Raw genomic sequence first — 16,892 nt, 5'->3', positions numbered from 1 at the left:
TTCTGATCAGTAACGACTTCAGCACAGCTGACTGCACTGGGAACACTGAGAAAAAGCCCAAGGAACTTCGTGGCAGGATGATGGATGAGAGACAGGCTCTGACCGCTCCTGGACTCCTGAGCCCTGTGGATGGAGGATCACTCTGGTTTTCCCCCATCAAATAGCCTCCTTCTCTGCCTTGACTGTTCAGGCCAATAAAACAGGACAGTGTTAAGGGAAACAATGTGAATGTAAGGGATACGAGGAAGCACAGAGGTGAAGAACCACTGTCTGCGCAGGTAAAACACCACGGGCACTTCTGGAAACACACAGGCTACACAATCAAGTTGCAAGTAATGGGACAATGGGAGTGATTTTGATTTTATTAGTTCTGAAATGTGGTACAGAGCAAAGTAGAGTCCTGTCTAACAGATGGTCTTCTCATAAGGGACAGAGCAAAACTGACTCAAAAATAATTAAATAGCGCAATTATTCTCCAACCCTTGGGAGCATGTAGCTGTTTGGTGTTGTGGTCAGATTGTAAATATGAATTTATGGCATAAGACTTTGTGGTCAGATCATTGCTATAAATTCAGAGCTCTATTTGCATACTTTCTCGGTGGTCCTCAAAAATGGAGACTATTAAGCTATGTAAGTGATGCACTTTCTAGACACCTATTTACGCTGTTGAATTAGACTGAAAGCAGGCTTTATAGTATATTTGTTAATAAAGTAGAGAAGTGTGAGATAGGGGCAGAGGACATGCCAGTAACAAATGAATATTTTACATCAGAGCTTTTTCCAAGCTCTAAAGTTGAAAAGGATTTTAAGGGATCATTCCGTTCATTGTCTTGCCTATAAATAGATGATGATTTAAATCGTCCTGGAAAAGTGTCAAGTTGGCCTCTTCTGGAAAATCTGTAGGCAGACAGCTTTGAAAATTCTTATTAGTAGCCCATCTCAGTACTTAATTATCTTTTAGATTAAAAAGATTCCTCAAAGGATGCCTGTGTTAGTAACCTGTTATTGATAATAAGTATGAGAGGGTATCTTGGTAAAAAAACACATCTTTAGACAAATCGTGACTTGCTAAGGATAATTTTCTTCAAGATGCATAAGTGTCAATCATATGGAAATGTATTTGTCTTTCTGACAAATAAATATTTTCTCCAAAATGGTAGAAGGCTACTGATTTCACAAAACTTTTTTTAATGAATGCCTCCCTGTGATGGTAATATGTGAAAAGATTCTGTGGTCACTGTCAGAAGGACAAAGCACTTATAAATCAGTTATCTGAGATTAGCTCTAATATAGTCCGTTTCCTCTTTGTTTCCCCATTCAACTCAAAAAAACAAAAAACAAAAAACAAATTAGACCACTCAGCAATTTCTATCCTGGGAGAGTCATTCTAAGACCCTAATAGTAAGCACCACGGCAAACATCTGCCATGATGTGATAAAAGACACATCCGCTTCCAACCAGGGTGCAGGTTTCAAATGTGTTCTCCACCGGAGAAGCAAGGGGCTATCACCGCCACCTAAAGGTAATCCTGACTTTAGCTTTTCAGGGTCTAAGCAGTTGGTAAAGATTTCCTATTCTTAGATAAATTACAGTCGATGTGGGCCTATTTCATCTTTAAGACAAACTGAACTTACTTTCTTCTGCATCTGAAGAGGAAAGAATCAAGCCTGAAAAAATCCTTATTAAATACTTGAAAAATCAAAAGCAAGGATCTGCTAAGCATTTTTACCAATGACAGGTGCCTTGGCAAACCAGGGCGTGCTCTGTCACAAGATTATAAACATACTGCTTGCTTCACGGGTAAGAGTCCTTCCTTTTCTTTACATGCACCAACGTGTGCACTTGTGTGCACATACACATTTTAAGATAAATAGTATTTACCTGCTCCTGCTGTACGGCCCCGACTCCAGTCGCTAGGTACTGAACCTCCTTCGTGGGAGGCTGTTACTCGATACAGGTATTCTTAAATGGAAGTAAGAAGTAGAAGGTTAACATATGACTCGTGTAGACTAGTGGTGGGCTGGCAGGGAGGGAAGAGGGGATGAGGAGGAGACATGGAACACTGAATTTAGAGCATTTCCACATTACCTGTGAAAGGCTGGAGACCACTCTCGTAAACGCTCTGCTCTTTTCCCCGATAAACCAGGATGGAGTCATTTCCCCTGCAGTTAACAGCACTGTCAGTTGACAGACATCCATCCAGATTGACTCCGATAGCACCGCTGGACACAGATGCCAAGTCAACGACAGCACCCTGTGCAAATTTCACATCTTTCATGCAACCACCGAAACCTAGCAAACAGTAAGGGATGAATGTCACATAAAGGGCTTGAGTGATTAATTACCAATCATTTTTGCCCCCTGTAGTACTACGTTTTGATGAAATTGTGCAAGGGGGGGATTTAAACACAATTTTTAAACTTCCGAATCTCGTTTGGGAGATCCTTTATGCCTCCCCCTGGTTTTTTTTCAGGCTAAGCTGTTGCAGGAAATAGTTATATTTATGTTATTTTGAAAAAATATATAAGCTGATAATTGTAATTTGACTGAATTAGATTCAACTGAAAAGTATGTATTATATCTCTTTAGGAACACATTTTTATGTTTATTCCCATGAAATAAAATTTAGGCAAGTACGCATTATCGTGAGGGGGTATCCACACGTCCCTCAATCCTGGAAAATTAAGTTACCTGTATAAATCAGTGTCTAAGTGCCAAAAAATAGTTTTTTAATGAGCATGATTATTCAAGAAGCTCAATGGGGAAAAAATACATTTTGATTTTCCTATGAATAGTAGGAGGAAGAATATAGTCTCAGAATATACTAAAATCCTGAGATATTGCTATGAATTCCGTAACGATCATTTCATAGACAGAGAATGAATCCCAGTTAAATCAGGGAACAGAGGATCTACCACTGTGCTCTACCATTTTCACTGAGTTCCATAATCTCAACTGTCAAAATGATCACCAGTTTTAGGTTCATGTTCTCATGACAGTGACCAAATTCAGCTCTGGCAACAGCAACACTGGAGGTTTCCTGGAATGTGTATTCTACTCAGTCAACTTTAGAATGACCACGGGGCATTCAGTTCTGGGAAGTTTAACAGAGAATGTGGAGGAGGTGGGTTTGAAGTGTGCACTGCTCTTTTTTTTTAGAGAACCATAGGGCATCCTGTCAGCTGGGGAACAGCAGTGGCTTTGAATAACTTGCTATTTTGTGTAAACAGAGATCAGTTCTGTGAGGTTTGGCAGTACTCTGCTCAGAAAACTGCCCACAATTGTCAAAGAAGGGACAAACAGACTGTGTTTGAGATCACTGGAGCACACACTCTCTTTCTTGAACAAAACCCTGTCAAGTCTGAAAGGCCCCAAACACACGATTAGTTCTTTTCAAGATGAAAGCACATCGGCAGGAAATGGAAATAAAACATGATGCAATGATGAACAGTAAAATAAGTTAATGGTAACAATGACCATATTGTTCTCTTCAGCATTTATATGGTGTGTTATTCTGTCTTCTAACACTTTAAGTTGCAGCCTATTTCCTTTTAAACGTCTTTGCTATTATTCACGTTCCTTTAGGCCCGACTGATCAATACTGCTAGTCTATCTTCAACACACAGTAGATACTCAGTAAGTTGGGTGAATTGAATTGAAAGCAATGAAGCTCAATACAAAAGCACCTGCTTGAAAATTCAGGTGCTAATTTCTTTACCAGTAGTAATTTTCTGCTGGCCCAGAGCTGAGTCACCTAACTTCTCTGTCCTCGAGTTTCCCTATCAATAAAATGTGAACAGTGGAAAGATAGCTTTGGCAAACATCAGTGTGCCCTTATAAGAAATGTCCCGTTATTGCTCAAGAGGAACAGAATTTCAGGTTCGTAGGATGAAAAGAGTTCTAGAGATCTATGGTGGCAATGGTTGCTCAAAAACGTGAATGCGCCAAATGCCTGAACCGTACACTTAAAAATGGTTAGGATGGTAAATCGTACGTTAGGCATACTTTATTACAAGTAAACATCTTAAAAAAATTTTTTTAAAGAAATGTCTTAAACATTAATACACAAGATGCAATTTTAAATTTGGGAAAGGCCACAGAGGTAGGCTTCCTTCACTCTGGAGATAAAGAAATAAAGGTCCAGAAAGTTACAGGGTGAGGTTTCTAAGTAGGAATCCTCCTTAGGAAATGGGACTCTGGCCTCAGGCCTTTGGGGGTGCAGATGCCTGGGCTCTAGTGTGGGGTCCTCACAGTACTACCCTCAGGGCAGTCAGAGGGTTTGGTCAAAGTTTGCGCCATTCTTCCAATTCTGCACCGTCAGAAACCCTCCCACCGGAAATACTCCCCAATGACCTCTAAAATATGAATGCGATGCGAGGATTAAAACAGGGGAGAGGGCCTGTCTGTGGGAAGACTAGGGATGCCTCCTTTTCTTGCTTCCCTGCCTTTGGGAAAATCATAAGCGACTCCCCACACCTATCCTACCCCCAGGTCTCTAAGTAACTGGAAGGTGGTCTAGAGCCCTGGGTTGACAGATCAGAGAGACAGTAGCCCTTCTGGGGGAAGCGGTCCAACGATGGGACACTTGGGCTCACAGGATGGCTGACTCTCAGCCCCACTCCTGACATCTCTGCTCAGGGCTTTGGACAGATCATAACCTGGGAGACCATATGCCATGGCCTGCTCACTCCCAACCCAGAGGTGAGTGCTGGCCCCAAGTGTTAGTCCTAGATAAATGCCCATGATCTGAGGTGGTACCTCTTCAGCAAATTATGTTGCCCAGCATCTCCAAAACACAGAGGAAAATTCATTTGCATTGGATTTAAAGGAAGATTGCAACATTAATGGATATAAAAAATAGCTCTAGTAGGACCACAAAATAGAGTCTTTGAAAAAGGATGCTAATGGAGAAGCGTAGAAAGGTTTTTATCACTACTGATAGTGGATTGAAAAAAAATACAGGTAAGTGAACATGATTAGTTTTAATTGCAATTTACTACGTGCATGCAGCACCTCTATATTGTGAATATTCTCCTGTTCACTGTATAAAACATGCAGTTATTTATATAACTCTTCCTATTCAAAACATCTGAGTCAGAATCTTAGAGGATAAAGGCATAAAATCTGCATTTTAAATAACCTTTCCATGCAATTCCAATGGATCCTGAATAGTAATAATAATAATAGTTAATTTTATTGCATTCTTACTATGTTCCAGCTACTATACTTCAATATTTTATAAGTGGTTTGAGAACCACTGATATGGATGATATTGCAATGATAAAAATTTAGTATTATCCATAAATAAAATATCTTTCAGTATCACAGGCTTAGTCACAGTGTAGATTAAGTTGTTCCCCTTAGGTCTATGTTGATATTTTAAACTTCCATCATTATCATCTTATAATTCCAATTTTAGCCATGTCTCTAGGACCACCATAACAATGGGTTTTGGTGTACTTTGAGAGTAAAATGCCCAATATACAGGGGATTTTTCCTAGATGTAAACAGAATCAAGTAATTTTGCTCCTATAAAGAGTTTTCAAGCTCTTTGTAACCTCAGAAGCCTGAAAACCAGAAGAAGCCCTTATATGAATGTAATATTTTTAGCTGCTGTTACATCTTAAGTGCCTTGAAAATGTCATTACTGTTTTCCACCCCAGATATTCATTAACTCCTACTAGCACCCTTCTAAACGTCTCCTTAGAGCTTGCCATATATTTTCTATTCAAAGGCATTTAAATCTTTATGTACTTACCAAATAGGCAAAGACTGCTTCCTGGAAATTTTAACCATTCAGGGTGCATAGATTTTGAAATATGGAGAGAACATTTTCTACACAGGAACATGTTTGGTGGCAAGCTGGAAGTCTCTGTACTTTCCCCACTTGATAGAAAGGAACATCGGCCAATGCCCATGAAAGGGAGCACTTGACTATAATAAGGAGAGTGGGCTTTGACGCCAGGCTGCCCGAGATGGGTAGGCTTGCCATCTGCTTAGTAGGCATTGACCTTGGGCAAGTTACTTTCCTCCCTGCCCCCAAGTTTCCCCATCTGTAAAGTGGGGATACAGATAATAATACCTGTCTCATGGGCTTGTTATGAAGAACTGACTCACTTATTCTCACATTAGGCTCTCAGAACCATGCCTGTCACACAGTATGAACCCACTGTTAGCCTTTTTTAATCAATAATTTCTCTGATTACGTCCAAACTCCTTACATGAGTTAAAGGCTTGCTTTAGTTGTAAGTCACACATTCACGTACTTTTCCTTTCCTCGATGGTTACGCATAATAAATGACACACAGACTTTTCACAAGTGTGCTTGAAATTCAAGAAAACCCACACTTTCATGTGCTTTGCTGCATGAGAGCTCCATCGAAATGCATGGAGACAAACAGCATCTAAGTCAGAAAAAACCCAGGGAATTTACGGCCATTTTTCTTGGCTGTACACACCAACCTAATTTATTTTTTAATCTGTAAATACAGATAATGGTCAGTATTTGAAAGAACCAGAACCACGTGTGTTCAAGAAAAACATACGAGGAAATATATATATAATAATTATATAATAATATATAATTGTAATTTATATATATACACATGTGTACAAACATATATATAAATTACAATTATATTTGATGAAGATATGTTAGAATAAATATACTGATTGTAAATACATATGAGAGCACACCCTTAAGGGCAACATACAAAACTATTTGAAGAAGTGCTTTGTGATTTTTTTTTTTAGAGCTTAAAATTCTTCCAGGAAAGGGGTGAGTAGTTATTGCTTTCAGCCTGATTCGACTGCTTTGTCTTGAAACACAGAACCACCAAGACCTGGTAGGACTAGGGCTGTACTAACTTGGGAATTCCTCCCAATGGAGTTTACCTTGTTCCAGCTTCAGGTGTTTATAAGAGTCGTGCAGCTCCCGTGGGGTTCCTCCCACATAGATGGGGGAATTCACCATCAGTGGCTGAGCTCTGGACTCTGACACGTGCTCCATCAGTTCATTCATGCTTGTTGATAGGACGGAGCCTTTCTTTTTAATGATCACTTTATTCCACTTTCCGTCACAATAGGACAGCCCCAGCCAGAGATCCACTTGTGTAAAGGTAAGACTAGTATTTAACCGGAAGCTCAATATTCCACTCTTCAGTTCCATCTGCATTTCATATTAAAAAGAAAATAGGTATATAAAAGGACTGCAGAATGGCAGTTTGGAAGAGAACAGAAGGTCAACTTTTTGAAGAGAAGCAAGAAATTTCCCTGAAAGCACTCTATAAAAATGTCCCACTTTATTCTAAGCAGAACTAGAGTAACACATAATGAAGTACTTTGCAAGCTTATAATTGACATGACGGATGTTGTAATGAGTCAAACAAATTTATACCCAGTAATGATGATACGATGTAATGCAATATTACATAGGCAAACCATTTTTTTTCTTTTTGATGCAGCATAGGTAGAAGATTAAACCCTAGCATAAGTGACTGAATAACTGAAGAGAACAATTTAAACTATGACTCTATTTTTATTTGAATCTTTAGAAAATGAGAAAATACTACTTCATATATCAATTTAATTTCAGGGAAAAATATGACAAGACAATAAGAAAATGAAATGTCAAGCCTGATTAAGCTTATTTTAACTGGCTGGTGAACTCAATTTCAAATTTGTAAAATGTATTTTGATTCAATATTTCAGTGTTACTATTCTAAATCTCTAACTAACCTAATTGCTTCTATGTCTATTCTTTTAGATTAAAGTGCCATTTTCTAATACGAACATATTTTACCCACATTTTCATGGCAAAGGAAATGCCTCCATATGTTTTTCTTCAAAATTTTACTCAATAATTATTTTACCTACTATGTTTTTATTTTGTTAGAAGTCAAATTACTGACCATAAGGTACTTAAAAATTTGAGATCATGTCAATGAAACAAATTAAATAATGCTATATAGAAAATTATGCTTTTCTATGTAAAAATCAACTCTGTGAAGTACATTGGGTAAACAGTCATTCATTTTTTTATCCTTTCATTCAATAAATATTGATTCCCCTACTATGTTCTGTAAACCTGCTACTACAAGAGAAATTGTTCCCAAGAATTGCGCTGTCTTAATAGCAGAGGCAAACATGTGCGGTAATATTATAAACAAGATGCAGATGGGGTACAAAGAGATCGGAGAGAAGATACACCTTTTGTTCCCTGGGAATTGGGAAAGGTTTGAAGTAAGGTTTTTGGAAATATGTAAGATTCATGGAGAATCTCCAGCAGGAAGATTAACATGTTCAATGGCATGGGGACATGTACGAGCACATTAGGTTTAGAAAAAGGTATGAAATTAGATAAAAGGATACATATGGGGGAAAGAGAAAGAAAGAGTTCTGCCAGGTACGTAGAAGCAAAATTTTGGAGGATTTTGAGTGATATGGAAAAATAATCATTTTTCTCTTGTCTGTCTGACGCCAAAAGCCCATATTCTTTCTACTAATGTCTTACACTAAAAGTTCACCCTTCTGGTCATAAGAAGTACATCCTATAAAAATGTTCAGAGTAGCCTTATTCACCATGGCAAAAACATGGGAACGACCACTACTTCATTGAAATGAGAAGAGATATATTATTACCCAGCCATGAAAAATACATGGAGAACATGAATAACTCAGAAACAATGTCAAGGGCTAAAGCAATTGCCTAAAGATAGAAACTTTTACAAATTTCTAAAATAAAGATTTTTAGGCATTCACTCATGATGTTCAAACTATAAAAATGCAAGGAGATAATAAACACAAAATTATGATTACATATTACCTCTAGAGGGAGACAGGGAAATGGGCTAAGAGATGGCCTAGAGGTAGATGCAAAAATTTGATAATATTTTAGTTCTTGGGTTGGGTGGTAGGTTCATGAGTGTTCATTGTACTATTATATTTTATTTTATATGTGTGTGTGAAATATTAAATATATAATATATATTCTTTCAACACTATTATATAAAAGATAATAAAGGAAGATTTTTCATATATTGGGAATGTAAATTTCATTTCCTCAATTCCTAATATTTAGCCTGTATGGTTAAATTTATAATTTTCAAAGTATAATGGTCATTTAAAAAATCATCATGGTCCTAAAATACAAAATGTTTCATAGGATTCCAAAAGTGAAAATGACATGGGGGTGAAAATAAAAGCAAAAGTGAATTTGGAAAGAAACCCTAATTAGGTATAATGTAAACACATGGTTTATTGATTTTAAAGTTGGATCTAACATTTTGAAGTAAATTAATTAACATACAGCAAGAAAATCAGGTCCATCTTTGTTGTAAATGAAAAGAAGCAATCCATTCAATTGGTCAGTTCTGAACTTAAAGGAAATTTCAAAGTCCATTCCACCATGAAACAAATATGGATAAAGTTCCAGGAACCCTTTAGAGAAAAAAACATGTACAAATTAGCATGCGCAAAGCAATATTATTAGCATCGTAAGGGTGTCATAAGACACCCTTAGGACATACTCTGTCGTTGAATAAATCTCTCACAAAAGAAGATGCAGATCAATGTTAAGAAATTCACCTTGTAATGTACAGAAGTGGCAGAATGAACTTGACATACCTTTTAAGAGGAAGCAAGTTACGAAGTCATGGATACAGTTAAGACTACTACTAGTTTATCTAAGTATTAACAATAAGTAGTTGCAACTCCGGATAATGACAGTGATGAGAAAAAGCAATGAAAAAGTGCACAGAGTATAATATTATTTAGCTTTCTGTTCTGAAGGTAGTTTAATGAACTTAATATCTAACCAACTTAGTTATAAATGTAGCAGGCAATAGTGGGCTTTTATTCCAAAAATAAGCCATGGTGGCCAAGTCACCATATTCTCTTCCACTCCTTACCCTGGGTGGCTGCTAGACAGAGACTGTAGGTGGCGCGTATGTCGGGGACACTGCGCCTCACCTTTGCCACAGCCTTTGGAGCAATGGCAGTGATGGTGGTTACATTCTCTAGCTCTCCCCTTAAGGCCCTACTTACCCCATCACACAGCTGAAATTTTACTCTTAGGAACACTGTCAGTCTATATCATGGGATAAAACAGATATTGTGTGGATTAGCCTGACAAAACAAAACTCCTTTGAAACATCTGAGTAAAACTATATTCTAAGTAAAAAAAGTGGACTTACAAATGGACATTAGTGGCACTACCATAGGTAAACCCCAAACTGCCAGAGATCTTACACGTGAATATGTGAGTCTTACTATTTATATTATATATTCAGACGTTGAGAACATATGTATGGGCATCATGGCATAACTAGGTATTTCTGAGATAGCAGGTTCATATGAGGTCAAAATAATTGTATCACGAGAGATTAAATTACACCAAAGATAGAACATACAAGCTAAGCAATGACCAGTGTCTCTTTTAGAACCTTACCTGCCCCTAGGAACTGAGCTCCCTCTTGTAATGAAGTGGGGCATCCCTCCCAGTTGTTATACACGTTGATTTGCTCTTCAGAACTCTGCCAAACCAGACGCCCCCAAGCAGCAGAGGGATTATAATTCTTCATAAAATACACATCCTTGAGACAGCCCACAAAACCCTTTCGGATTATGTCTGCAGGGGTTGAGAGATATCAAGAAATATGTATTCTGAGAAATTCTTTTCAAGCAATGAATTTGATGTGCCATTAAAATCAAAGAGATAGGCAATAGCTCTCACTACCTACTTACTACAAATTTTTTAAAAAATTTCTTCTTTTAAGATTTTTTTTTTGATGTGGACCAATTTTAAAGTCTTTATTGAGTGTGTTACAATACTGCTTCCATTTTATGTTTTGGTTTTTTGGCCATGAGGCATGTGGGATCTTAGCTCCCCGACCAGGGATTGAACCAGCACCCCCTGCATTGGAAGGCGAAGTCTTAACCACTGGACTGCCAGGGAAGTCCCCAAACTTCTTAATAACTCATATAAACACCACACCATCAGCTAGGGTAGGTGGTAACAATTGTAATGTTTCGCTCTGGTTCAGACTCATCTTATCTGCAGAAACAGATCTTTGCACAAAAACCTTGGTTTTATAGTAATAGCAAGACTATTGCCTCTTGAACTAACAAGGGGATCTCATCTGCCACTGGTCTTAAAAATAAATGTGCAATAACACATTTTAAAAGTAAGATTTAAAGGAAGTCTATCTATTAAATCCGCAGTTTATAGTTTAGTTCCCTCGTCATTTTGAGCTAGTCTGTTACACAAGTAAAGCAATAATTTCATTTCATTTTTAGGAGTTAATGTAATGTTAAACTTAATTTTTCAACTCCCCAGACCAGGTAGGTGTGGGGCTTATGAATACAGTAAGTAGGGTGGTCATAAGAGGTTGGGAAAGAGAGAAAGTGAGCAAATGAGAGAATTAGAGAGCAAAAAAAAAAAAGAAAGCAGAGAGGGCGAGAAGGCACCTGAAGCTGAGGTTGCATTTCATATGGCAGTGTCCTTACAGGTCAGTGGAAAGCTTAGTTCTCAGCTTTTGAGTTCATGACCCGATCTTAGGGAAGGTATTCACCAGCAATCAAAGTTTTACAAGGTCAATTTATATGCGCAATGTCAAATTATTTATTTATAATGGACAGATGTCATCTACAGGAGGGATACTTGGTATTGGGGTATGCTCTCCTCCTGATGCCTGGATATACCAGAGACAAGAATTGTGCTTGGTGGGCAAAGAACTAGGACAAAGACTCTCTTCTCTCTTTCTTTCGATCTGTGTGTGTGTGTGTGTGTGAATGTTTTCAAGAGACTTCTCCACCAGTCTACAGTAGCCAAATGAAAGCCCTCTCTTCTCTACAGGTATTTCTAAGGAGGTAACTATAACCAGTCTTGAGGATTTAAATATATCCTTCTCAAAAAATTCATTGAAAGCTTTTGATCCCTAAATAACATAGCTTTGACTGAAATTAGTATAATTCATTTCAGCAAAAGTTTAATGATCTCCTTTTACATATCAAGAACTGGGTACTAAGAACTGAAATGCAAGTAGTACATGGTTCCTTTAGAAAAGAAGAGACCTAAAGGAAATTTTTGACATACTGATGTAGGAAATACAGCATGAGATAGAAAATAATACTATTACCCATACTTTAAAATAATGCAACTTGATTCTAAAATGTGAGGATAACATATAAATTCTATACCTTTCCCAAACTCACCAGAATCCTTCCTGAGGATGGTATAACCCTGTGGCAGCCCTCCCACAAACACTCCCGTGTTCTCTCCAATAACAGTACTACCATTCAGGGTGGTCGAGGAGCCTATGGATGGAAAAGGAGATGAGAATTCCAACTTCAGCAGGATAATCTATTTCTACTAATTTAACGAATGACTAAACCCTTCCCTGGGCTTCTGGACACCACTCTTTCTTGGTTCTCTACATATCGGTTACTTTTCTTCACTGGTTCTTCCTCATCACCCTAACATCTTGATGCTAGAATGACCCAGACTTCCTCCGTTCTCAGACCTCTTTCTCCACCTACACAGATACCCTAATCCCCTCTAGAAGGATGAAGAGAGAGCCGGGTACCTGTGCTAGCTCCCAGGGCCAAAGATCAGAAGGGGCCTGGGTCCTTGACTGTGTTGCATAACAATGCAAATCTGTTAAAATGTCTATCTTACTCCATCATTTTTGGGGAGAAAGGGGATTTTTTTTTTTTTTTTTCAGAGCCCAAACAACTCTAATTAGCCCTACTTATATCTGGGACCTTGGTTTTAAATACCATCTTTAGCTGACAACTCTCAATTTTTTAATCTCTAGTCTGGAACTCTTCCCTGAACTCAGATCCAGGAATCTGCTTGATATTTCCACTTGGATGCCTCATAGGTACCTAAGACTTAACACGTTCAAACTGAAATCTGAACATCTCTCTCTGAATCTGCTTCTCCCACTAGCTTGCCCACCTTAGTTATGGTAGTTACAGTCTAAAGGCCCCAAACATTGCAGTCACGCTCTACATTAGGGGTTAGCAAAACTCTTCTGTAAAGAGCAAGGTAGTGTGTATTTTCCTCTTTGTAGACCATACAGCCTCAGCAGCCATAGACAATACCTAACCAATGGGTGCAGTTGTCGCCAATAAAACTTTATAAAAACAGGCATGGGCTGGATTTGGCCCACAGGTGGTACTTTGTCAACCCCTGCTCTACCTCAATCAAATTCTTTAACATTTACAATACATCCAGATTTCTCATTATATCCACAATTCCTTCCCTGGTTCAAGAAATGATCATTTCTTGTCTGGATTATTTTAGAATTATTGCAGAAGCCTATTCGCTGGTCTCCATGCTTCTGTAGTGAATTAATAAGCAGAAACCTCAATTAAATAGAGTCGGAAGACCAGAAGGTAGAGCTCTCACACCTTGTAATGAAGGCAAAGCCAACAGGAAGAAGAAAGACTTTTCTTTCCTGGCAAGGACTCAGCCAATGAAAAATCATGAACACTTCGTTTACTATAGTCCTCCCGGCTTCCTGTTCACCCTCTGTAAAAGTGTTCTCCCTCCCTTGCCATGCGGGACTTGCACTTGGCTTGCCATGGTTGTAGACCCTGAATTGTGATTCTCTGCTGATCCCCAATAAACCCATCTTTGTTGGAGAAATATCTGACAGTCTATTTATTTTAGGTCAACATTTTGGTGGACCCTATGGGGACCAGAGAAAACCCCTGAAGGCTCCAGTTCTGGTGAACAAACAGGTGTGGAACCCACAAAGAAGCCCACTGTGCTCACTGCTTACCCACTGTGCTCACTGCTCTTACCAACCCTGGAGTTTGAAGGTAAATCTTTCTCCTGGATCTGAGCTCACACCCTCTTTGCATTTGAAGCTCTCCAGGCTTTATGCAAGTTGTACTTAAAGGTTTTGTCTGGTTAAGGCCTTGTTCTGTACCTGAGTACTTATTTGGAACTTCAGTCTAATTTTGAGATCAGACTGTTTCAACCAAGACTGGCTGAGAAGTCATCAGCCCATTCCTTCAGGAATGAGGCTGCTTCACTGAAACTGTGCTGGTTTTTCAGCCTTCAGCCCATTCCTTTGGAATTAGGGTTGTTCTTTGGAAATGACTGAAAGCCTTGGGCCTGGTTTCTACAGGACCAAATTGTTTCCCTAGAATTGGCTGGTATTAATTTGCATGCTGTTTGAGTTGCGAGCAGTTTGATTTGAACTGTGAGCTGTTTAAAAATTATTCTTTCACTCTGGAGACAAACCTCTGAGTAACGAGATCTCAGTTATCTACATATTTTGAGGGAGCCCCTGCCGACAGGGACTCTGGACAATTTTATGTTTAAAAAGTGTGGTCTTTCCTCATGTGCATTTCCAACTAAATGGACCAAACTGACCTAAGGCAATTTAGAATAGCAATGGCCATTATGGGGAATTTTTGGAATCCTCAAAGTTAATTGGACTACAATAGCTCAGAAAGTCCCAGAACTGAAGAGTATGCCTATTTTGATTGGCATGTTGAGGTTTCTAAATGTAATCAGGAGCCTAAAATTGCCTCTCAGTAAAATGAGATTTTAAGATTAACTGAGTCAAATATGTGGATAAAGAAAGACAAAGTGGTTCTCCACGCCTCAGGCTTTTCTTCCTTGGCTTCTCTGTCTCAGGCTTGACCTCTGGTACCATCTTGTCTCTCTTCCTCAGCTCCTCATGGCCAGACTCATCTGGAACCATCTTTCTCCTTTCCTTCTCTACTGCCTATGCCTCCTCTAGACCCTCAGTTCCCCCCCTTAATAATTCTCTCACCAAACTTCCCCTTTTCTCTGAAACTCTCCCCACTCCCTTTTCCTCTGAACTTATCAGAACCTGCCCCTTTAAAATTAAGCCTTCTGAGGTTCCAGAAGCTAAACCTTAATCTCTTATATTCCCTGGACTAAAGCTGAACTGCAATCCACAATCAAAGATATACCCAAAGTAACTGAAGATTGTCACAGATTTGCTGAGGAATTTAATGTAGTCATTCAAACTTATCAACTTGGTTTCTCTGACTTACCTTAGCTAATTCATATGTTTGTTGGTGATGGCCAGACCCAGCATTGGATCAGAACTGCTAATTGGGAAAATCCTGAAAGGTCTCTAGGATAACAACCAGGAGATCAGCCCTCTAACTTATTATATGATCAGGCTTGAGCAATCACTAGGTGACTTCATTGAGCAATTCCTAGGGTTTTTCCAAAGACTGTCAACTGGAACAAAATTCAGGCTTGCACACAAAAATCTGATGAACCTGTTCATTATGATTACAATTGAATTCAGATTATTTTTATGCAAAATTTTGGTCTTCCTCCAGATGTTGATTCCACCTGGGTAGCTTTTTTTTTTTTTTTTAAAGAAATTCACGTTCTTTCATTTATTTATTTATGACTGTGTTGAGTCTTCGTTTCTGTGCGAGGGCTTTCTCTAGTTGCGGCAAGTGGGGACCACTCTTCATCGCGGTGCGCGGGCCTCTCACCATCGCGGCCTCTCTTGTTGCGGAGCACAGGCTCCAGACGCGCAGGCTCAGTAATTGTGGCTCACGGGCCCAGTTGCTCCGTGGCATGTGGGATCTTCCCAGACCAGGGCTCGAACCCGTGTCCCCTGCATTGGCAGGCAGATTCTCAACCACTGCGCCACCACCACCTGGGTAGCTTTTAATTCCATGTTTATTAATGGGCCAAACTGGGATCTTTCCTTTCTAATAAAAAGGACCAGGATGGAATGGAAAACTATGTCCCATCTAGTTTTGATTAATCTGGCAAAACTGCTCTCTCACACTATAGCTGAATCACCTAAAAGGAAGACTGCCTATATTCTTAAACTTCATCTACAGCAAATGAAGGCTCCTAAATGAAACTAAAATCCTCCTAGTTTCTGGTATTATTGAAAATAGCCAGGATATTGGAAAAGAGACTGTTACAAATTTAAGTGCTTTCAGTGTCTTCAGCCCTCTGACTAACCTTTCCAACATCCTCCAACTACTCAATGACAGGCTCTGAGGAACTATAGGGGCTCTTCCCAGTTCTCCATCTTAATCAGCTTAAAGAAATGTTTCTCAAGATTGGGGTTGAAACGCTTCCAGTCCTAATTGACACCAGAGTCACACACTCAGTGCTCCATCCCATTACTAAAAAGCAGCCTCTGCCTCCAAGTACTAACACAGTTCAAATAGTGGGGATCTCTAACGAATCTCAAGAGGTTCTTGTCTCTGAACCTATTCCCTTTCCTTTAGGCCCTTTGACAGACACATGTATTTTTCTCCTTAGTTCCTCTGCCCCTACCCATTTATTAGGCTGAGACTTTTTGGAGAAGTATCATGCTGGAAATTCTTTCTTCCAAAAGGAGGAAATAATTCTAGAATTTGACAGTAGCCATCAACATCACCAACCAGGTAAATTAAATGACCCCTTTGACTCTTTTATTTGTTCTGTCTCTGACAGTTCTAGAGTGGATTTTGGAAACACTGATCATTTGTCCCTATTGAATCAGCCACCACCATCTTTATAGGCAAAATCTCCAACTGATATTGGCAAACTTCAAAGAGCACCCCTTCCCATCAAGATTCAAATATATCCCTCAAAACCTCTTCCCAGAATTAATCAATACCCTATCAGTAAAGAAACCCTTCAAGGCATAAAGCCTATAATAGAAGATTATAAGGCTCAAAACCTCATTATGCCTGTACTAATTCCTGTAAGGATGTTATTTTAACCTGTGGGAAAACCTAAGGGCTGAGTGTAGAGGTTTGTCCAGGACCTCTGAGCAATAAGCAACATTGTTATCCCTAGACACCCTGTTGTTCCTATTCCTCAGACGTTCTAACATCCATTCCCACTGGAAGCAAATTCTTTACTGTAATTGATTTATGCA

General features: G+C 39.0%; 1 protein-coding gene across 1 annotated transcript in view; it reads right to left on the bottom strand.

Moving 5' to 3' along the window:
• Positions 1–16,892, bottom strand: part of USH2A (usherin) — a 795,295-nt gene that overhangs the window by 449,843 nt on the left and 328,560 nt on the right. The window contains exons 23-28 of the mRNA XM_068538548.1: positions 12,214–12,315; positions 10,448–10,627; positions 9,308–9,438; positions 6,895–7,168; positions 2,089–2,292; positions 1,882–1,962 (exon numbers count right to left, since the gene is read on the bottom strand). Coding sequence (XP_068394649.1) covers positions 1,882–1,962; positions 2,089–2,292; positions 6,895–7,168; positions 9,308–9,438; positions 10,448–10,627; positions 12,214–12,315 — 972 coding nt within the window. The remainder of the gene's footprint in view (positions 1–1,881; positions 1,963–2,088; positions 2,293–6,894; positions 7,169–9,307; positions 9,439–10,447; positions 10,628–12,213; positions 12,316–16,892) is intronic.

Source organism: Eschrichtius robustus, chromosome 3, assembly GCF_028021215.1.
Source record: "Eschrichtius robustus isolate mEscRob2 chromosome 3, mEscRob2.pri, whole genome shotgun sequence".
Classification (NCBI taxonomy): Eukaryota; Metazoa; Chordata; class Mammalia; order Artiodactyla; family Eschrichtiidae; genus Eschrichtius; species Eschrichtius robustus.
The sequence above is the reverse complement of the archived record's forward strand: the minus strand, read 5'-3'. Positions and strand labels throughout refer to the sequence as shown.